This window comes from Pelodiscus sinensis, chromosome 11 (assembly GCF_052426305.1).
Source record: "Pelodiscus sinensis isolate ZL-2025 chromosome 11, ASM5242630v1, whole genome shotgun sequence".
Lineage (NCBI taxonomy): Eukaryota > Metazoa > Chordata > Testudines > Trionychidae > Pelodiscus > Pelodiscus sinensis.
Window position 1 is genome coordinate 25,723,378 of NC_143062.1, and position 22,138 is coordinate 25,745,515.

At 42.1% G+C, this 22,138-nt stretch overlaps 1 protein-coding gene across 8 annotated transcripts in view; it reads left to right on the top strand.

The window, feature by feature from the left end:
* FLNB (filamin B) overlaps nucleotides 1-22,138 on the top strand; it is a 153,852-nt gene that overhangs the window by 89,551 nt on the left and 42,163 nt on the right. For all 8 annotated transcript variants that reach the window (XM_075938852.2, XM_075938858.2, XM_075938857.2 and 5 more), the window contains 16 exons: nucleotides 1,154-1,272; nucleotides 2,176-2,253; nucleotides 4,033-4,195; nucleotides 5,826-6,023; nucleotides 7,844-7,981; nucleotides 9,321-9,447; nucleotides 9,922-10,058; nucleotides 10,463-10,656; nucleotides 12,892-13,005; nucleotides 13,724-13,867; nucleotides 14,224-14,347; nucleotides 14,652-14,812; nucleotides 15,386-15,476; nucleotides 15,756-15,925; nucleotides 19,400-19,517; nucleotides 21,591-21,853. In XM_075938852.2, the coding sequence (XP_075794967.2) occupies nucleotides 1,154-1,272; nucleotides 2,176-2,253; nucleotides 4,033-4,195; nucleotides 5,826-6,023; nucleotides 7,844-7,981; nucleotides 9,321-9,447; nucleotides 9,922-10,058; nucleotides 10,463-10,656; nucleotides 12,892-13,005; nucleotides 13,724-13,867; nucleotides 14,224-14,347; nucleotides 14,652-14,812; nucleotides 15,386-15,476; nucleotides 15,756-15,925; nucleotides 19,400-19,517; nucleotides 21,591-21,853 (2,339 nt within the window). The remainder of the gene's footprint in view (nucleotides 1-1,153; nucleotides 1,273-2,175; nucleotides 2,254-4,032; nucleotides 4,196-5,825; nucleotides 6,024-7,843; nucleotides 7,982-9,320; nucleotides 9,448-9,921; nucleotides 10,059-10,462; nucleotides 10,657-12,891; nucleotides 13,006-13,723; nucleotides 13,868-14,223; nucleotides 14,348-14,651; nucleotides 14,813-15,385; nucleotides 15,477-15,755; nucleotides 15,926-19,399; nucleotides 19,518-21,590; nucleotides 21,854-22,138) is intronic.

Consider the following 22,138-nt stretch of genomic DNA (forward strand, 5'->3'; position numbering starts at 1 on the left):
ACGTTTTAGACCTTAATCTTACTACACTGCCTTTGGTCTGCCACAGATAGCTTTTGAGACTTAAAGTCAAGTGGCATGCAGAATTTCTGACTTCATTCTGGGATAAGCCTGCTGTGAGTTTGTTAACCTTTAAAACACCTAAAAGTGCCTGTATTGTAGGAACTGAAGGGTGTGAAACTGAGATCCTGAACAGACTTTATGGAATTCAACTTATGTTAATTCCATAAAGTTAAAATTGGTAATTCAAATTCAATACCTTTTTGGGATGCATTGTATTTATAATGTGGCAGCATCTACATCATCCCTGCTCGAAAAGGTAATGCTAATGAATTTATCAACTTTTGAAGCCACTCCCACTGGAGAAATGCATAGACTAGTTCACACTGGATTTTTCCACAGACCATGATATAAGACTTCTGGATAGAAGCCCGAGTTTTATACTAACTCAGATGCTGCATCCTGATCTGGTGAACAGACAGGCGTCTCTTGGGACTCAGAGTGCCCAAATTTTTACAGCAGGATCGGAGTGATGGAGTGCTTATTCTGAACTGAAATTGTGATGAATGGGTGATCACAAGGAATTTCCCTTGGATGAGGGATTGAAGGACTTACCCTGCTAGGATCCATGTTAGGATTGGATCGCCCGATAAGCTTGTTAGCATTGATGTAGATTTTCCACTGTTAAATGTTTCAAAAATATTGTACTGTAAGAATAAGGCTTGCTTAGACTTATGGAATTATCTGACAATCGCTCACTAGACAGTCTCTGAAAAGACAGGAAGCGGGCTCCTTGGGCAACCTATCCATGCTGGCAAATAACCAGTAAAGGTTGGGAATAATGAAGACTGGGAATACCTCTGTCAGAAGCAGGAGAGGTGCAGGTCTTCAGTTAAGGAACTGAAAGTCTTAAGTGGGTGCCCTTACTGGACTACTGAGGGGAAAAGACAGAGCAGCTACTCTGAGCTGTGACACTAGGTATGTATGATGTCACTAGTCTTTCAGTAAACAAGTAGGCCTGGGAAACGTTTGGGGATTGTAGTATTTCACTGCTACATCAGAACTTGTACTAGGTGGCTTCTATGCATGTCATGAGCAACCTCTTAGTTTTGAAACTAGTCAATTGTGCCACTTTTGTGTTCTATCCTCTTAACAGGTATTGAGCCTCATGGAAACATGGTGAAGCAACTGGCCATCTTTACTGTAGACACTATCAGTGCTGGGCAAGGAGATGTAATGGTCTTCATAGAAGATCCAGAGGGGAACAGAGAAGAGGTCTGTATGCTAAACCTATTTTGCATGAAGTGAGGGTTAGGGAAGAGTCTAGTTTAGATCATTACTACACTGATATGCAGTAGTTAGTAAACTGTATTTAAAGCACAATGCTTGGGTAGAAAATTAATGGTAATTCCAAAAAAAGGTCAGCTTACTAATCCACTGAATTTGTGTATATGTTCATAAAAGTAATAGAAAATTTTAGTGTTTCAATTACAACTGATCAGGTGTGGTATGAACAAATTCAGTTTTCTATTTAAGTCCCTCAGTTCCTCTTTCTATTCAACAGTTTGCTTTTTAGCATGAATGTTGAAAACTATATTCATATGGTGAACTTGAATCTGAAGTGGTATTAAAGATGCTGATGTTGCCAGGAAAAACGTTTACCTGAACGTTTGAACTTAAATCATGATAGCGCTGATCATTCTGCAAGAGCAATGGCTAAAGCTGTAGAATATCTGCTGCTAATTCCTAAGTACTTCATTTTAATGTACCATTTGGGGTACTACAATGTTGGTTTGGTTATAGGAAATCAATAATGTAATAAAACTTGGTTACTTTAGTCAAGCGGACATTTGATTTAAGACATTCCAGTCAAGTACACTTAATGGTTAAAGATGTTGGTTGGCTTCCAGAACGGCTGTTGATGGTAGCAAAGAAACAGAATAGGTCAAGTTTGTACTAAGTTGGTTTATGTATTCCTAGGAATAGTAGCTTGTACAGAAAAATTGGGGGTGGGGAATTGATAGTTAGCAAGTGTACTTTCTGCCACGGACACTGTATCTAACACTGCTGAGAGCCCTAATGTGATAGAACTAGATGCTGCAACTATCAGAGCTTTAACATCCTTGTAACAAGGCCTAATTTAGCAGATAGTCACGTGTAGACTTTTTTCTTTCCCAGGCAAAAGTGACACCTGACAATGACAAGAACAAAACCTACTCTGTAGAGTATATGCCAAAAGTTACTGGACCTCACAAGGTGAGTGAGCTAGAAGATGGTGGTGTGCAGGATATTCACTGTACTTAAGTTACTATTGCACTATATTTAGGCATCTCAAACTTGTATATTGGTGACACAGCTACCCAGAAACCCTGGTGTGAATCACCTATTTCCACTTGCTGTTCAAATTTCCAGTGTCTGGGGCTAATGGACTATTCCCCCCCCCCCCCCCAAAAAAAAGCTATGTGGGTTCATACCTTACTCCAGCTTTCTTGTGTTTGGGGGAGAATATGGTCTTGTGGCCAGTACTTATTTTTAATGTGATGTGCAAGGGAAAACAGGACCTGTTGTTCAAAAAGATAGTACATCCCTTGTATCTAAAAGGGATGTGGAGAGTATTTACTCCTGTGCCATTAGGCGTAATCTCTGCAGTTTTCTACAGCACTGTCAGCAAAGTCTGTTTTATGCTTGGGAGGAGTGCCTTGCTCTCCATGAGCTGTTAGTACCAAGCACAGACCTGTGACTCATCCCGACCTGTGGAACAAAGACCACTCCCAGGAAGATGCTGGCAAGAATGGAGCCCATCTCTCTAACTTCATTCAGTACTTCCAGCCTCCCCAAGGCTGCAGTTATCACAAGTCTGATTCCTTTCCAAGCCACATGGCTGAAAGGGCTTGTCTAATAAATTGTTCTCCAGTACCCTTTACTTCCCAAGCTCACATAGTAGAAAAATTAGCAACCTTCTAGAGTTGTAGTTCTAAAAGCCCAGTCCTGGGCTTCTGGAATATTTTACTGCATTTAATTTTATGCAGACAACTTGGGGGAGGGAGGGCAGAGTTGAGGCCAGTTACTTGCCCTCTGTCAGTTAGATCTGGTGGGGAAACAATGAAGCAAAATTGCTGGCTCGTGCTTCACACCTACCCCAAGACTGCAGAGCATTTCAGAACTAATGAAGATAAGGGTTTGGTCCTCAAACTGTCACTTCTCTAGATACACTGGAAGTGAAGTATGCAGGAGGGTGAAGAGAAGCAAAATCTCTACTGTGGCTGTCTTGAGTCCTGTTGCTATCCTCACACAGTTGCAAGGATCACTGGTTTATTATACAACGTCCTTCTAAGTGGGAGTGTCCATGGTTTAAGCAGGCTGGGACTTTCTCTATAGCATAGACTTAATAGGCAGACCTGGCACTCCATGTTTTCCGGGCATGCAGGATGAAGTGGCCTTTCCTTGGATTGTTGTCTTTAGATTTGTGTTCAGCTCAGTGGTCCAAGATGTGTACTTAATCCTCAAAACTGCTTATTAGCTAGATTTCGATGGACGTGTTGCATGGTGGAGTGCACAACTTTGCAACTCTCCACCTCCTATCTTGGAAATGTTGATGAAAACCTTGCTCACTCTTGTGTCCTTCCCCCTCCCACCTCAGTCTCACATTAAGACTTAAACTTGCATACAGACACACAAGGCTGTCAGGGCTAGTATTTCCTGTCTTTCTAAGAGGATGGTAAGTGGTTACAGAACTCCCTCACTTTGTGCCAGTTGGAGGTAAACACCTGAGGGTAAACACCTAATCTCTGGCGACAGAGGCATGTAGATTAGACTACCAGGCATAGGAAAATGAAGTGGCGATTTAATTGCACCATAATTGCAAGGTGGCCTATTGTTCTAATTCTACTCCCACAGTACTAATGTTGAAACAAAAGACAGAACTATGTAGCACTTTAAAGACTAACAAGATGGTTTATTAGGTGATGAGCTTTCGTGGGTCAGATCCACTTCCTCAGATCAATATCTAATGTTGGTGTGACTTTTTGTTTTAAGGTTACAGTTTTATTTGCTGGACAGCATATTTCAAAGAGTCCATTTGATGTAAATGTTGACAAAGCCCAAGGAGATGCTAGCAAAGTAACAGCAAAAGGACCAGGCTTGGAGGCAATTGGAAACATTGCCAATAAACCTACCTATTTCGACATTTACACAGCAGGTAAGCATGCTTAAGTGAAGACTGTAGATCCTTAGTATAGAGATTATACAATTATATACCATACAATAGCCCTTCCAAATTGACTTGTTTTAGGGTAGTACTAGCCGTTTTTTCCTTCCACTACTTGCTGAAATGGGGCATAAGACTCTTCACCTTCTCTAGGAGAAGATACCTCGGAGCATTTTGTGATCATAATACTAATCTATTCCACAGGAGTGTTTAAAGTATTGTAAATGATGCACAATTATTTCAAGTATTTAAGCACTTGAACCCAGGACTTAAATGTATCAAACTGCTTTCTGCCTGAGGCTCCTAAAGTCTTGGCTACAACTGTCTGGTCTGGAAAGTACCACAATACTCAGACAAAACATTGTTTCTAATTGGGGGTGGGGAGAGGCAGTAATCTGCTTCTTGTAAAGACTTTTTTGGACTAAAAGGCATGGGTGGGGATGGGGTGGGATGGGACACATGTTGGTTGCTTGTTCAGCAGTAGGAGAGAGTTGAATAACAGGTACTCAAATGACACTGAAGGAAAAACTCAAACTCTTGTCTAGACTAGGATCTTGGCTTAAATTTAGTTTTAACTAGCCTGAGGAAGAGCAAATCCCTCTTCACCCCCCCCCTTTACATTTTGGAATCACTTAAGTCCTGGCTAATATCAGGGAACTCCTTACTTTGTATTGGCAACTTACCCTACTTGAAAGTTTGTCCAAGATTAGAGTGCGCTATTTAAAGTGTGTGGGTGGAGCACAGGAACTTGTCTTCTACCAGCTGTCTGAAAATGTGAGGTGGCATTCCAACATGTGTATCCAGTTGGAAAACCACACTTAAATTTGTTACATCTTCCTTTGCCTGACTTGAACCTGTATGGCAGGTCATAATGACGCTCATGCAGATGTGACGAAGGGACAACTGAGTCAAAAGGTAGCGGCATTGCAACCTAGCAAATAGGGCTGCAGCTAAATGTCTGTGCAGCTGGGTTAGGTAGTGTTCTTCCCTGCCCACTGCCCTGGCTCCACAGCATATGGCTTCTGCAACTAGATGCAAGTGGACTGAATTTTGAAAGAGTGATATGAGAAGAAGCTGAATAGCTTACCTTATCTAAAGAGCTGCCTATGTAGTATCTTGAGTAACAAAATAATCGCTTGTTGTAAATGCCTTCTGGAGGCTGTTACTGATTCCCTCTAATTTGCTGTTCCATCAGTTTAAGGAGATGCCAGCCTTTACTTACTAGCAAACAAGGTCTGGCCCTTTCTGTTTTAGGACTACAAACCAGGGAGCAGAGGGAAGAAGGAAAAAGTAAACAGAACTAGGATTGAACTGTTCTGCTCAGGAGGCACCTGAGTCTGTGGTGTAAAGGTCAAACAGGTTGACTTAATAAAGTCTGCTATTAGTATACCCCCCCCCCCCCCCAATCTCCCCCCTGTATATCACTTACACTGTGGTTGGGCCATAGCAAAAATTCCAAAACTGGCTTCCTCATAGACTGATCCTTTCTCTCACATGCTGTCAACCCTAAATGCTGTTTTTAATCTTGGATTTTAGAGTTGCATTTGGAAGGGTCTTGTTTCCAGGTGATCACTTACCTCTTGAGTTCAAGGCTGATGTAAACTTGTTTTCCTGTGAGTAGGTGCTGGTGTGGGTGATGTTAATGTGCAAGTGGAGGATCCTCAAGGAATGAATTTAGCGGAACTTATGATAGAAGACAAAGGGAACCAAGTCTATCATTGCACCTACAAACCTACTCAGCCAGGGCCTCATACTGTGAGAGTGACATTTGCTGGGGAGACTATTCCCAAAAGTCCTTCCATTGTTTCTGTTGGAGAAGGTATGTATTAAGATAGCATCAAAGTGTTACTGTATATATGGACTGCTTTCATCCATATTTGGTGGATTGACTTCAGAATATACACACCCTTATTTTGTGCATGACTACCTTTTTGCTTCAAATATTAAAGCAAATAAATGAATAGGATAATCTTGCATATCCTCTTACTTCAGCATTCATGCTCTTATAAAAGTAACATGGCTGTAGATGATAGTCTCCTATTGGTGGGCTTTAACATGAAGAGGTGGTCTTAAATTCCATGTCTAACTTCTTTCTTCAGCTCTATCAACTATATTTACTTTGTCTCCGTTTTTCCTCCTTAACTGATGCTTGGCTTTCTGTTCCATCCTCACCTGCCCCTGCGTGCTCAGACCTCTGCTCACCTCTTCTGAGCTACCCTTCACTTGTGGAATCTTGGAGTTCAATGCTAATGGCTTCCTAGTTGAGCAAGCTAAGTCGGTAAGATGTGCAGGGTGATGCTTACTTGCTTCTTGGTTTTTGCTGTTTTTGAGCTTGTAGCCTGCAGCTTGTATTTGACTAAACAGCTCTTCCCCCATGCTTTGTTGACAGAACAAAAAAAGGGTGCATGCAGAATTTGAAACATTTAGCAATTCTGATGGCAGCAAGATTTGTTTTGAAAAGTCAAGCTGGTGAAACTATTACTACAAATTAACAGTTTAACTGAATTGCATACGGTCACATGTATTTTCCTACTTGAACTTGGGTTTGCTGCAGTGTGCTCACCAGAGCTAGCAGATAACGTGATTAGAGCTCTGATTTTGTTCATACGGTCTGGATTAGGAGACAGATTTACTAGAAGACAACTAATACCACTATCTCCAGGCTATTAATAAAGGAAAAACAGAATGAACTGCTTGCAAGATTATCAGCAAATGTATGCTACACTTCTACCATAAACATTGCACATGCATAAAATAATGTGGGGAACTATTATCATGAGTGATCCAAGTCTCTAGAATGTTGTATTTGAAGACTGATAGCTGGAATTACACTTCTGTAATTTCTGTTACTTATAGTTATCCAATTTAATTTTTGTAGAAATAGTTTCCACTTAAACTTTGCCTATGGCTGGGAAAAACACTTTGCTGTGGATAGCTACACTTCTGTAAACTCAAACTCAATCTGCCATCCACTCTGCTTCTGTAGCCTGTTACTCTGTGACTGAAAGTGTACAATGTGGTACTGTTCAGTCTCTGCATATATCACTGCTGAACATATCTTGCATTATTTGTGTGGACTTGCACCAAAGCAGGGATTTACCATTTCCATGTCTTCCAAGGTACTTAACTGTTTGAAGCTAGCTCTGATAACTGTAGATACTACCACACGTGCCCTACTCATCCAGGAATATCCCAGTAATATTACTAAGGTGCTCTCCTAAACTGAAGCTGCATGCATTTGGGCTCTAATGAAAAAATGGCTTTGAGAAAAGCCATGTATACTGGGAATGGTGGGCTTATGTTAACTGGTGCATATTTAATATAGTAAGTGTTTGGTATTAAACGTCTGTGTAGCAGTTGATGTCTACACAGTGTCCTTTTTAGCCTCTAAATAGCTGATTTAAATGTATGTGACTCTGGGAAATACCTTAATGCTACAGCTCAAAAGCCTAAAGGCCATATGCAGAAGGTCTATTTCATACTGGTCCCCTTGAGGCGACAGTGTGGTATTCAAACTTTCCTGTTCAAAAGCTACAATTCTCACCTGAGTCACTCTAAAAGGTAGCTGCGAGAGCCGTCTTTGCTAGATTGCATCTACTTGAGAATCAAAGGTCGTACTAATGTCAAATTCATTTGCAGCGTGCAATCCAAGTGCTTGTCGTGCCAATGGTAGAGGCCTGCAACCTAAAGGAGTCCGTGTCAGAGAAACTGCAGACTTCAAGGTTGATACTAAAGCAGCAGGAAGTGGGGATATCTATGTGTCCATAAAAGGACCAAGTAAGTTATCTGCAGTACTGTATTGTGAAAAAAGGCGTGAACCTCAATTGTGGACCAGTCAAGGAACTGCATCTTTGAATGATGCCCACAATATGGGCCGCCGCCTCAATTTTTCCTCATTAAAAAAAAGATGGCTCTTCATTTTTCATATGTAAAATGAACATATGTTCATGAATATAGTTATGAAGTCAACCACTTCAGTGGCTTCATATTATGGCTTGTTGTCACTTTGTCCTGTCATCCACCCTGCTTCTACTGTAGTGAGCTGGATAACTTCATTAACTATCCATGTGTGCCTTATAGCCAGAGTCTACAGTAGTGGTCTTCAGTGATACACAGGATGCCATAGTTACTGGAGAATGTTTGTTAGACAAGAATTCTTTAATCAAAGGCCTAGTTACTGAGCCTCCAGCAACAAAACTCCAGAAGTCTGCCTGGTGTCCACCAACTTTCATTGTCTGAAGCCACTGGGCTGGATACCAAAACATGTTTTTACCTGTAACTTAATTGTGTGTGCACACAAGCTTGAAGTTGGTTGGATTCAAAATCAGGAAAGTGTGTATCTAATCTCTGCGGCTATGAAGTTAGAACTTCTGTGATCCTTCTCTAAGGCAGTGTACGCACCTTTAGAGTGTCCTAGAGCTTAAGTTGAAGTCCTAAGTATAGCTTCAGTTATTTAACTATATAACTGAAAGCTCCCTGCCTGAAAAACAAGTTTTGTCTGTCACCCACTTATAATCTTCAGTTTCCTTTTAATTTCCTTCCTCCCCCCCTCCCCTGTGGAGATTTTAATAAGCAACTATTGTATTGAACCACACAAGAGCTTTGGGGGCACAGCTGGGTGGTCTTCTGCCTTAATTTTGGAGCTGGCCAGTGATACCTGGCTCACTTGTCATATAGCTCGTCCTAGTTTGAGGTAAATCCTCAAAATAGCCAAGCATCCTGTATACCCTTAACGTTTTGGGAGGTGGGAGTGTTTTAGCTTACTTTAATGAGGTAGGAAAAGAAAAGCAACAGTTTTGCCAGGGTAAACTTCTGTATTGCTTTGAAATACTTTTATCTCGCAGAACACTGGAGGTAGGTGTTCCTTAAATGTTTGTCAGAGTATGATTAATCTGCAGTGTGGCTTATGTCCACATAGGAACCTGTTAGATCTAGTAACATCAAGCATTCTGTGCCATCTGTAGCCCGCAACTCAAGCTTTTAGTTCCCTAGCCACTTTCTGGTAGAAAATTTTATTTCAAGAATCTTAGAAAACACTAGAAAATGTGAACTTGCCTGAATAACTTAAGATGTTGTCTGGAAGCTGTTGATTAATGCTGAACTGATCTTCCCACAGAGGGCTTGGAAGAGCATGTGAAACAAAAGGACTCCGCAGATGGCGCATATGCATTTGAATACTATCCAGTTAACCCAGGGAAATACATTGTCACTATTTCATGGGGTGGACACAACATCCCTAAGAGGTGAGTTGCATCATTCAACAGATTATGAGGTAGGAACCAATGCTAGCAGGAGTCCACTGAGACAAATTTGCGTTCTAAGACACTCTGACAAGAACTGGTTGTTAGGTACTCTAGTTTGGATGAGACTAGACTCAAAGTAAAATACAACCTGACTCTTGTGATACACAACTTGTATTAAACTGCATAAGCAGTGGGAGACCTCTTCATTGAGGTTTTTAGTAGTATCCCAGAAAGACATGGAACCTTAGTGTGGAGGACTCCAACAAAGCTTCGCTATTTGGCTTGCTGTTTCAGTGACATGACAGACCTGGAACATTGGCTACAGGTGACATCACTCAATCTGAAAGATTGTTCCATATGCTGATGAGCTGGATACACTACTATTTAGCTTCAAATGTGACTTAGTGACAGATGGGTGGGTACTGTTTCTGCCGTTACTAATCTTGAATTTTGACTTATTTCCCCATTTAATAGCCCCTTTGAAGTTCAAGTAGGTCCTGAAGCAGGTCCTCAGAAGGTGAGAGCTTGGGGACCAGGACTTCATGAAGGGATTGTTGGTAAATCGGCTGACTTTGTTGTAGAATCTATTGGCACAGAAGTTGGCTCGCTTGGTAAGTCAGTCTGGTTGTCCTAGTTAAGACTGTCAGATGCTCTGTTAAATCTGTTTGAGAATAACCATTCTGACAATTATGGTGTTTGCCTTCAAGTCACCCAGTCACTAGCTAAACATTATGCTTATGTAATGACTCTGACTCTGCTTGCATAGAGAACAACTTTCTAGTTTTTAGAATGTGGGATACTTTGGGGGCAGTCAGATTATCATCTGAGGTGGAGGCAACACCCTTGAGTAACTAATGGGTAGGCCTTACTCAAAGTGCCTTTCTTTATGTATGGAGTAGGTATAGTAGAGCACAAACCAGGAAAATGGCTGGCAAGTGGGAGGCAGGCTTGAGCAAGGCTTTAAAACACACCTCACGCCCCCTTTTAAGAGAGAGGATGTTTTTGTTTCCATTAGGCTTTGCCATTGAAGGCCCATCTCAAGCAAAAATAGAATGTGATGATCAGAATGATGGCTCATGTGATGTGAGGTATTGGCCCAAAGAACCTGGTGAATACGCTGTTCACATTATGTGTGATGATGAGGATATAAAAGATAGTCCATACATGGCTTTCATCCAACCAGCTTCTGGAGACTTCAACGCCGATAAGGCAAGATGCAGAATTCAATAGCTTTTGATAAAGCTGTTCTACTTTAAAAATTATTTGCACAAAATTGTTTGACAGTCATGTTCCATCAGGGCCGTCCTTAGGATTTATGGTGCCCTAGGCGGGATTATTAAACTGGTGCCCCTATGCCTGACTTGCTCTTCCATTCCCTACTCTCTCCCCTTTCCAGAGACCCCAGCAGCCAATCCCCCTCCCTCAGATTGTGCTGCAGGCAGCACATTTGGCTATCTCGAGGACCCAGCCCTGCTGTTACATACTCCACTGCAGTGTTTCCCAATTTTATTTGGCCATGGAACCAGTTTCAGCTTTTCTGAATTTCAAGGAACCCACCAATACATTAAAATCACATTACTTCCCCAAACCTCACCCCTTTGAGGTCCCCTCCTCCATCACTTGCTGTCCCCAGCCGATACACGCTATCGCTTGGCTGAGAGAGGAGGTGCGGGCTCTGGGGTGGGAATGAGGGATTTGGGTGTGGGAAGGGGTGAGAAGTGCAAGCTCTGGGAGGGAATTTGGATGTAGGAGAAGGGGATTCTGGCTCAGGGAGGGGGCTCCAGGCTGGGGGAGTGTTGGGCTCAGGTGGATGGTTGGGGTGCTGAGTAAGTCACAGGCTTGTGGATGTGAGGGTGCAGGAGTTTGTGTTGGATATGTGAGGGGCTCAGGGCAGGGAGGTTGTGAGTATGATGGGCTCAGGACACAGATTTGTGATGTGTGGATGGTGCAGGAATGTTGTGGCAGAAGACCGAGGATGTGGGGATGCAGGAGTTTGGGCATGTAAGAGGCTCAGTACGGGATTCCAATGTATGATAGGCTCAGATTTGGGGTCAGGTGGTGCAGGAGTGTTGTAATGCTGCAGTGAGATGGGGATTTGGCCCCAATTGGAGGCATGTTGACCAGGCTTCATTTTTAAATATATGTTAAACTCAAAAGGTTTTAGCATTGTCTTTTTATATATGAGAGGGGCAGGGAACATGTTGAGTCAAGGGTCACTGACCCACAGAAGTCAGTTGGGGCCACACAAGTGAGATGCCCCCCCCCTCCCCCCCCCCCCCCGCCTCACTAATGCAGTCCCAAGGATGCTGGCACAGCTGGTGGGGTGCTAGAGCCAGGGACAGGGGGGTTGTGGGTGCTAGGGATGAGGACAGGGTGGTGTTGGTGACAGTGTCAGTGGGAACAGGCTACGGGGGGGAGGGGACCGCAGGGGTCTGGGCAGGGTACAGGAGCAGCTGGGACCAGTACCTTGCAATCCTGCAGCACCTCTGGGAAGTGTGGGACTGCACTCGCTCTCCCCAAACAGCTGGCATGTTTGCTGCGTGAGCAGCAGGGGCTGTTGACCCCAGCAACTCCGTGATGCCGTCCTGTGAGGGGCGGGAGGGAGGGCGAGCTGCCTGTACAGTTGGGGCTGTGCAGACCCAGGTCTCTTGACCTCCCCACACCACACAGAAAGACCCGGAACTAAGTTGCCGGGTGCCACAGCCCATGCTGTTCAGGCAGCATGTGTCGGCTCCTGTGGGGAGGGGAAGTGCTTCCCTCCCTGCTGTGGGTCATGTGGAGTCACTCCTGTCTGGCACGCTCTGGTGTGCCGACCGGGAGCAACTGTTCCTTCTGCCCCTACCTCCCCATGCCTCTGCGTCACCTGGGAGGAACGGGAAACAAGTCTGCTGCTGCTTTAAGCAGCTGGCTTGCCAGCACTTTCTCTTTCAGAGGGGGCTGGGAGAGTGCTGGCTTTTCACACTGATCCACTGCTTCCCAACTGTCCTGGCGGAGTGGTGCCCTATGCAACTGCCTATTCTGCCTATGCCTAAGGATGGCCCTGCTTTCAATCTGTAGCCATAGATTGGCTGGAGACCCCAATTCCAGTCCTTTCCTTAAGATCCTCTAAACAAGGCCCCAGAGCAGCTGCCAAGCAATTCCTCTGCTTGGGTAGAGCTGTGACTGGGAGCCATGAGCCATTTAAATAGGATCTTGTTTCCTGAGCCACGGCCTGAAAATTCAGTGGCATGGGCAACAGGATATAAATACGAAGTGGGCAGATGCAGTTTGTGGACTGGATCAAAACGTTATGCAGGCTGGATATGGCCCCTGGGTTGCATCTTACTCAGCCTTGGACTTTTAGAAATATGGCCCTTTTTAATTTTTTAATTTTATTTATTTATTTTTGCTTCCTTTTGCTGGAGAATCAGGTATAAAGCTTGTGCACTTTATCGCTACTTTCAGGTAAAGGCTTATGGTCCAGGACTGGAGAGAACTGGCTGCATTGTAAACAACCCTGCTGAGTTTACTGTTGAGACCAAAGAAGCAGGGAAAGCACCTCTGAAGATCTATGCACAGGTAAAAGCCCACATTAGCTACCTGGAACTCCTATGTCAATGTCAAGAGCTCTTCTTTGAAACAGGTGGCTAACAGTCTGGCTAATTAGTTAGCTACTCTTCTGATAAGCTTATCCATGTAGATTGAGCGACTTTTCAAAGTTTGTCTGCAGTGGTGTGACTTGATTTGCATCTTTGTCTTTAATTGTTTCTGCATGGTAAGATCATAACCTAAAAGCAGTTTAGGATTATGCACACGTAACTTCAATGTAGGTTTAAGGCCATTTTATTATGGCCTGTGACCAGTCCCTGGAATGAGCCCATTAAGACTTCTTGAAGTGGTCTTTTGTCTTGTGTCATGCAAGCAAGGTACTAACAAACTTCAACAGGACCTTATTTACCAAAAGTGGAACCTTTTTTACAAAGCTGCTGCATCCCTCAGTAGCTCTCAGCCCCTGCCAATCTTCTCCCCACTCCTTCCTGTTTCCTGTGCTTCCAGATTCCCAACAGCCAATGCTCCCAGTTCTAATAATTACAAGCAGCATCTAAGACACCACACTCTAATATTATACATTAGACTTCTACAATTTGAGATGTGGGGCAAGGAGAGATGAGCAGTTTACATTTTTAGTAAAACCATTATTGTCGAAACATCTTAATTTGAAGTAGCTTTGCTGTTACTCTTGATCACATCAGTTTCTTGTATGTAGTACATCTAATTCTCAGACACTTACTTTCAGGATGCAGAAGGAAGCCCTATTGACATCCAAGTGAAGAACAAGCCTGATGGAATCTGTGCCTGCTCTTATATGCCAGTTAAACCAATCAAACATACTATTGCTGTTGTCTGGGGAGGAGTTAATGTACCTAGTAGTCCATATAGGGTAAGTATAAAAACCCACAGGTATACTTGGCTGGGACTAGTGCTACATGTTCTAAAACAAGCCAACATGAAGTTAGTTTGTGGTGGTGTTGCCCATGCTAGTGAGAGAAGTCAAGAATTACTCATAAGTAAACACTTGCTGCATCAATCTGACTGAAAGTGGCCTGTCCCATTCTGCAGGCTAGAATGTCAAAAGGCTCAACTACCAAGAAGCAAACAAAGAAGTCAGGAACTTTTTTCCTATTTACTAACTAAACAAGAACACCTGTAAACAAATCGGGGCACATGTGAGATGCTAAACTTAACATAATCTGACCAAAATATAAGGTAACTTTGAACACTTCTGACCCAATCTAGGTCCTTATAGGACAAGGCAGTCATCCGCATAAAGTGAAAGTTGTTGGACCTGGTGTGGAGAGAGCTGGTCTGAAAGCTAATGAGCCTACTCACTTCACAGTTGACTGCACAGAAGCTGGAGAAGGTAAAAGCAGATTGTGTAATGTTGCTATCTTGTATCAAAACTCATTCTGTTCACTTCCTGTTTGAACAGGAATCTGATACCCCAGTGCAACAGAACCTCTTGATTCAAGTTCTTTGCTTAAGGGAAATCTGAAGCTAAATTCCTGTTACACTGCTTACCTGGAGAGAGTTATATACATGACAATCAATCCTATCTGTACAAGGATTTAAAATAAAGATGTGACTTAGTTGCTCAAGTAGCTATAGAACTGGGTGCTAAATAGATTCCTGACTCTCTTGTGGCACATGGCTGTGTTTCCTTCTAGGTGATGTCAGCGTTGGAATTAAATGTGATGCTCATGTTATAAGCGAGGAGGAGGAAGACATCGCTTTTGACATCATACACAATGCTAACGATACGTTTACGGTGAAATACGTGCCACCCGCTGCTGGACGTTACACTATAAAAGTCCTTTTTGCAGGGGAGGTTTGTATCACATTGATTAGAAATGTTAGTTAAGCAGAAAGCTTTGAATAGTAATTTTATATTGGGAATCAATGTGCATTACTCAGAAGCGTCATTGATAAGCTTTTGTAAAAATTCTATTAGTTTTGGCAAAACACCAAGAAGCTTTTATAACCTTAATGTCTTCGGTATTACAATGGAGAGTTAAATAGCATTTCCTGCATAGGTACTTGAAAGCTGGTTCTCTGTCCAAGCCACAAAATGTAAAGTTGCCAAAATTGAAATGTAGGAGGCCCCTTTTATGTGACCATGCCTTAGTAGTTGCAGTGGAATTCAGAGGGAAGACAAAAAATACAAACAGAAAATTGCTAGCCATTCCTTAGCAAAGATGAAGTAGTCATATGGGATGCGTTATTATGAATTTATTTGGGAGGCTAAAACTTTCAGGAGAGCCGTGTTTATCTAAGACAATGCCTTATTACAAACATACAGTAGCCCTTTCACTGGAAGGCAGATGTTTTATCTGTAGAGCTTGGGCTAGCAGCTTATAATGGCTGTAACTGTCTTATTAAAGTAGCATGTTTTATGTTCAAGGAAATTCCAGCTAGCCCTTTCAGAGTTAAAGTGGACCCATCCCATGATGCCACTAAGGTGAAAGCTGAAGGACCCGGACTAAACAAAACTGGTGAGATTCCTTATGTTTATGCCAATTGATAGATTTGCCTACATAATGAGTTTATACTAAGAATTATGTCAAACTTTCCCACTAGAAGTTTGGACTGGGATTACTTTATGCCAAGCATCATGATTAAAAATATATATATAGTACCTCTGCATTCTCTTGGAACTTGCTTGACCAAGCTAAAATTGCTACTTTCATATTATGGACCTTGAACATAGTGCATAGATAGCTCATGGTTGCTTGTTGTGCTCACTCTCAAAGTTCACTTTCCTTTCTGTTAAGGTGTGGAAAATGGCAAACCAACACACTTCACGGTCTTCACTAAGGGTGCTGGGAAAGCCCCACTGGATGTGCAATTCAGTGGACTTGTTCCAGGAAATGCTGTGAAAGACTTGGACATTATTGACAACTATGATTATTCCCACACTGTTAAATACACTCCAGTACAGCAGGTAGGTCTAATTTTTCTGAGGAAATGGGAATGTTATCCTCGATGAAATATGTATGTACAGGAGATCCTTGTTGGTCATGGAATCACTATTTGCTATTCTATTTGTTTGCATATCTCCTATGGCCGGGTAGGAGGCAGGGGCTGGGAGCCACAGAGTTCCATGGCTACTAGAAGCTGTGGCTCCCAGTATTAGTGAATTTTGCCCTTTACCATGTATGCGGGAATGGAAAGGATCAAAGGAAAAAGTGGCAACGGAATGGAGTTGCTATACATTCTATAGAAAGGGGACATAAGTGACTAGAGTCCAACTGTACTGGAGGGGAAGACAATCGTTAGCCTAAATAAAGCTGTAGATGTACTCGGGACAAGCCATTCTAAACACAACTAAAACAAGGATACAAGGACAATGACAGGAGAATAGGAATGCTGGCAGAAGCCCCAAAAGGGTCTGTTGTATGGGGGAGAGGTGCACCAGCAGGACAAACAATCTTTCACCATATCTGCCCCCTCTTAGCATATTGCTCACCCTGATGGTGGGGCCTTCTCCTTTCTCCTCCCCTATTTCAGTCCCCAGACTAAGTTAAACTAAAATGAGCTAATATGAATCGAGTTGGTCCAGACTTCCAAATCCTTCCCAGATTTTTGCAAGCTGCAGTTGTTCTGTGGCTAGGCTGCAAGTAGTGAACTGAATTGTCCTCAGTCATATGAACAGAACCCTGCATGGATACAATATTTGTATCTGCAAACATGGCCTGTAGATTTCTGGAGACTTGCAGGGCTCCAATAATAAACCTCTCCTGTTTCATGATATAATGTACTTCCAGGGTAACTCTTCAGCTAGCTTGTTTATATAACTTGCACAAGTCCTAAATGCAACCCATATTATAGAACAGTATTTTCAGTGGAGATCATATTTCCCTCTTTTGTCTGCAGTTTGCTGTGACTTTCTCAATGTGCATTATATCCCAGAATTTTAGAACTATTGTAGTGGCAGAGTAACAGGCACTTAAGACGCATAATGTTGCGAGTCATCTTAATATGAGTTGGGTACCATGCTGTGTAGACTAGCAGGACAAGAACAGTAAAGAAAGACATAAAAGCAAGTGATAACTTTTTTTTCTTGGATGACTGTTTGCTTACATTGAGATGAATATTTCTTGATAGTACTAAATTTCTTAAATGTCAATTAAGTTGAAACAATCTGGCAGACTTCAATGTTCACTTAAATGAGTCAAACTAGTGTTGGTCTTATCTAACATACAATTGTGCACTTGAGACACAGCCAAAGAACATCAGTAGCTGCAACTAATATATTTGGGGAGGAATGGCTATTTGGTATACCCAAGGGACTGGATTTTAGTTCTGGCTCACGTTTTCCGGAATGTGTGTTAAACATTAAGGAACACCGCTCTAATAGCCGTGTTTGAAAGAACATACAGTTAAGCATACCTCTGAGGTTCCCAATCGGGCTTTGCAGTTGTAGTAGCAGAAAAAACCAACCAAGAGTTCTGCCTGCATCCAAATAGTAAACACAGATTCCTGAGTTCATCAGAAGACTGGGTATCACCACCTCTGCTTTCTTAACGGAGTCTGCGGACTTGGTACACTGTATGCAAGGGAAGTGTCTTCAGGAGTTGGGCAGTAACAGCAACTAATGTTCCTGGCAACCAGTGTTAGAATGAGGCAATTATTTACCCAGTAAAGGAGTTCAGATTTTAGTGACTATAAGCAGAACTGATCAGTTTTCAAACCTTTCCCAGGTGCATAAAACAGGGAGGGTGGCTGTTAATGGTAGTGGGATGCCTAAACGTTGTTGTAGGCTATCACACATGACCTGAAAGCTTCCAGCTAAACAAAGGAAGCTGAATAATTTCAGTATGGGTAAAGGAGATGGCACTGTGCCTGCTTTAGCAGACATTTAAAAAAATGCAGTGGGAGGCATAACTCTTGAGAAATAATACCCTGTTTGACCAGCATAGCATATAGCCTGTGAAAAACAGGAACATAGCAAAGATTAAGAGGGAATGGAAGGACAGCCCATGAGCTTCCATGTGAGGAAGAGTAAACAAATGCTGATCACAATTTCTCCTGCCATCTGTAAATACAGCAATAGCTAATGCCACTTTTAAAACAAGACTCAGCCCTGTAAAAGTGCAACTTCATCCTCAGTTATTCATTCAAAGGATTAAGCAAATAGCTTTCTCCATACCCAATTGAAACTCTAGTATTTAGAGTCTTTGACGTGGGCAAAGAATCCATTTCCATGCTATCCTACTGCTGCTGTGGTTTCTAAAACTCTGTAGTGAGAGAGAAGCAAGCCAGAAATGTTTGTGTTAGACATCTTGTATCCATTCTTCAGCATTATATTGCCTGGAAACTACCAGGCAGTCTCTAAACATTTAGCTCTTGGCACGCAAATAAGCTGCTGTAGAAAAGCTAGGGGAAATTATAGATGTGTACCCAGTGGTGATCGTGAGGGAGATTGACTGTGGGTGAGGGCAGCTGTGAAGGATCTGCTCAACTAAAGCCAAACAGTATGTATGGGAGCAGGGGAGGAGACTGCCAACCTGGCAGAAAAGGAAAAGAGCGCTGTAGTGATTGGTCACTTGCATTTTTTTTATTCAGAGTCTATTTTGGTATGTGGGCAGTAGCTTATCTCCATGCAAAGCTCACTGTAATGTGTAAACTACATAAACTCATCAGGGATGGAAGGTTTACTAGGCAGTTAAATTCCTATTGGATAGCATGAACAGAAATCTTAGAAAAATACTTTTAACAAATGGATACAGTTGAGTAACTTTCAACTGAATAGCATACAAGCAGTTAGCTATAGAAGCACAAGGTGAAATCAGGAAGACTGTTCACTGCCTTATATGAAACATTCATGGATATTTCACTTGGGAGCTAAACCAGCCAAGAATGAAAAGTAAGCAAACAGTGGGTATAGCTGAAATATGGACTGTGGTAGGAGAGCATAAAAGGAGCACACATCTTGCTCTGAATCTAGCCATGACTCGGGCATTCCAGCCAAAGCACACAGAAGCATTAATCTGTTTCTGATTTATACCTCTAACTTTGGTATTTCAGATGCTATAAAAATATAACCCCTTTGTGGGTCTGGACTTGGCATGCAATCCCTAACGTGGAATAGGATACCTGGCCTTCTTTTGGGTCATTCATTCAGCTGTCATATCTGAGTTCTGGGAGGGTTGGAATCCACCTGGGGCCTGAATTTCTTTCAGGCAATCAAAACAGTACTTGAAAGTTGGCAGGAGAGGAAGTCTTCTCCCTCTGTCAAACGAAAAGGGTTCAGACCTCAAAGGCTGGAGTGAGAAGTCTGGGCAGGGAGCTCTCACAAGCGTTGGAGCCTTGTCATGGTCTGCCATTGCATGTTGAATAGTACGTATTGTCTGAACAGCAAAGCACATTCATGAAATGGCTGAAGACCTAAACTGCAAAATTAATTTCTTTTCAGGGCCCAATGAATGTTTCTGTGACCTATGGTGGTGATCCTGTCCCCAAAAGCCCTTTCACTGTAGGGGTTGCTGCTCCTTTGGATCTAAGCAAAATTAAAGTAAATGGACTTGAAAATAGTAAGTACACTTGCAAATCAGCTACGCAGTGCATGGTCTAGTCCAAAAGATGATTGTTTTAGATCTTACCACTAAGTAGCTTGGCTAGCATGTTGGTTAAGAAAACAAATACAAGAAATCCTGTTCTTACAACAATGTGGTATTTTAGCCCAATTAAGTGTAGTCTTGTAACAAAAGCACTACTTGAATATAAGGCGTTAGCCTTAAACGGTTTTCATACTGTGTAGCCTCTGAACTTAGTGTTAGCTACCAACAGGATGGAGTAGGGGTAGTTTGGAAACTCTACCAAGAATGATAAACTTTAAAAGGAGTTTCTTAATTAAAATCCTGTTCAAAGTCTCTGCTCTATTCAGGCTTAGTTACATTATATAGTTTATATCTGAACTTCAGGCTTTTCATCTTGTAGTAGATGCCCCACAACATCTTTCTCAAAAGGTTTGGTGACATTTTCTTATCAGGAGGTAACACTTCTTAGAATTTGTACTGAAAATCTTTAAGGCTATATTGCACCATGAATACCTGAAAATGGATAAGTCTGCCGCTTCATTGTATTTGTCAATGCACACTAATCCAGTGAGAACAAGACCCAGTTAATTACTGAATCAATTTTACTCGGCTTTAAACCTGAGCTGGGTGCCCAACAGGTTTCCAAAAGCAAGGATTAACTAAGTTTTTGTACCTCTAAACCTCTACATTCCACTTCAATCCCAGGGATTAGTCCTCTGTATAGTTATGACAATAACGCTTCCCTCTATAGTCTGTTTATAATCTTGTTTTAATGGCAGCACAATAGGAAAGCAGCTGGCTTTATGCTCATTTAGGCATGACCTTTGAGATTGCTCTCAGCACTGTGGGCACTTTTTATTCATTGACTACTAGACACTTCATTAAACCAATGAGTGGGCAGTGTCTGACTGAAACTCAACAACATGGGGACCAGACTTTTTCAAAGGTAGATAGGCACTTAAGTAGGTGCTCAGTGGGAAAGGCGCTCTAATTCCCATTGAAGTAAGTGAGAGACTGAACTCAAAAACAGCTTTAAAACTCTGGCTCTGGAGATAAAAACCATCTGCTTAGGATAACGTGAACAGTAATGTCCAGCCTACAGTTGTTCCATGCAAGTTTTAAACTTCTAAGTGTACCTTGTTGCAGAGATGCTAGTGGGTTGGGAGGGTTTAGAAAACCATTCATACTATAAGGACCTAGATGAAAGATCTCAAGACCCCTTTCTGTTGGCTCAAAATGCCTTACTTAGACACACATGTACAGTAAACTAGCTCTTGAAGGATCTCTATGAAGTTTCTTGCTGGAAACTGGCTTCTAGTGACAGATGCTGGCACTCCTCCATTCCCCTTCTGAACTGCTGGTTTCTTAACAACGAACCACTTCAGTGACATATTAGAACTGTGCAATTTAAGCCCTTTCAATAATCTAACATATTTGCTCTAGTTTGTTGATAAATGTGGCTTGCACAACAATCGCTTCTGCTACCTGTAAATTTGGCAGGAAGAGGGGAAACAGAAGGCAGAAACATAGTACTAAACTCCTGAGTAAGTGCTGCAGATTTTGGGAGTGTTGAGACTCAAGTCTAAAGTCTGGCTTTCACCTTCCTCTCCCCCCCCCCCCCCCCCAATCCCCCTTCTGTTCTGTAATGTGATTTGTCCTTTTCATGTGTGTTCATTTTTTTTAAAAAATTGTATCCTTTGGTATATATGGTTGTGACTACTTTCTTCCACTATTTGATCTGAGGAAGTGGGTCTGGCCCATGAAAGCTCATCATCTAATAAACCATCTTGTTAGTCTTTAAAGTGCTACATAGTCCTGTATTTTGTTTCAAGTCTAAAGGTTATCTTGTTTGCCATTGATCCTTTAGTTTCCCATTAACCTATTGTTTCTGCTGCTGCTTGTCATGACAAGCTGCTTTTGCTGCAGGAATATTATCAGTTGAGAGAATGTTTTACAAAAATTTTCAATGTTCTGTTCATAAGACATTTCTTAGTATGTCAAGCAACAGGCTTAAAGAAATCTAACTGTGGTTAACCCTGAAATGCTAATATTGTCTTTCTCTTCAAGGAGCGGAAGTAGGGAAGGATCAGGAATTCATGATTGACACAAAAGGAGCTGGTGGACAGGGAAAACTGGATGTTAGTGTTTCCAGCCCTACAAGGAAAGCTGTACCATGTGTGGTGGAGCCAGCTCTTGGCAAAGAGTGCAGTACTGCAAAGTATATCCCAAGAGAAGAAGGACTTTATATTGTTGATGTAAGTTACGATGGCAATCCCATTCCAGGAAGTCCTTATACTGTGGAAGCCACTCTACCTCCAGATCCTACCAAGGTAAATACATAGGAAAGGCTTCAGTTGTTGCCAATATAGCATGATTCAGATTCCTATATCTCATAAGAGCATAAAATTTCACATTTTGCTTGATGTCACAATAATGGAACAAATACATTAAGTAGCTCTTAATTAAATGTGAGGATTAAGTTTGCTTCATAAAATCATAACTAATGACTTCATGTTCAGTATTGAGCTTTTTAAAGCCACAGTTTGAAAAATGAACTCTTAAGTATTAAGTAATACGAAACTAAGTATTGCTCCCAATTAACGTAATGAGACTCA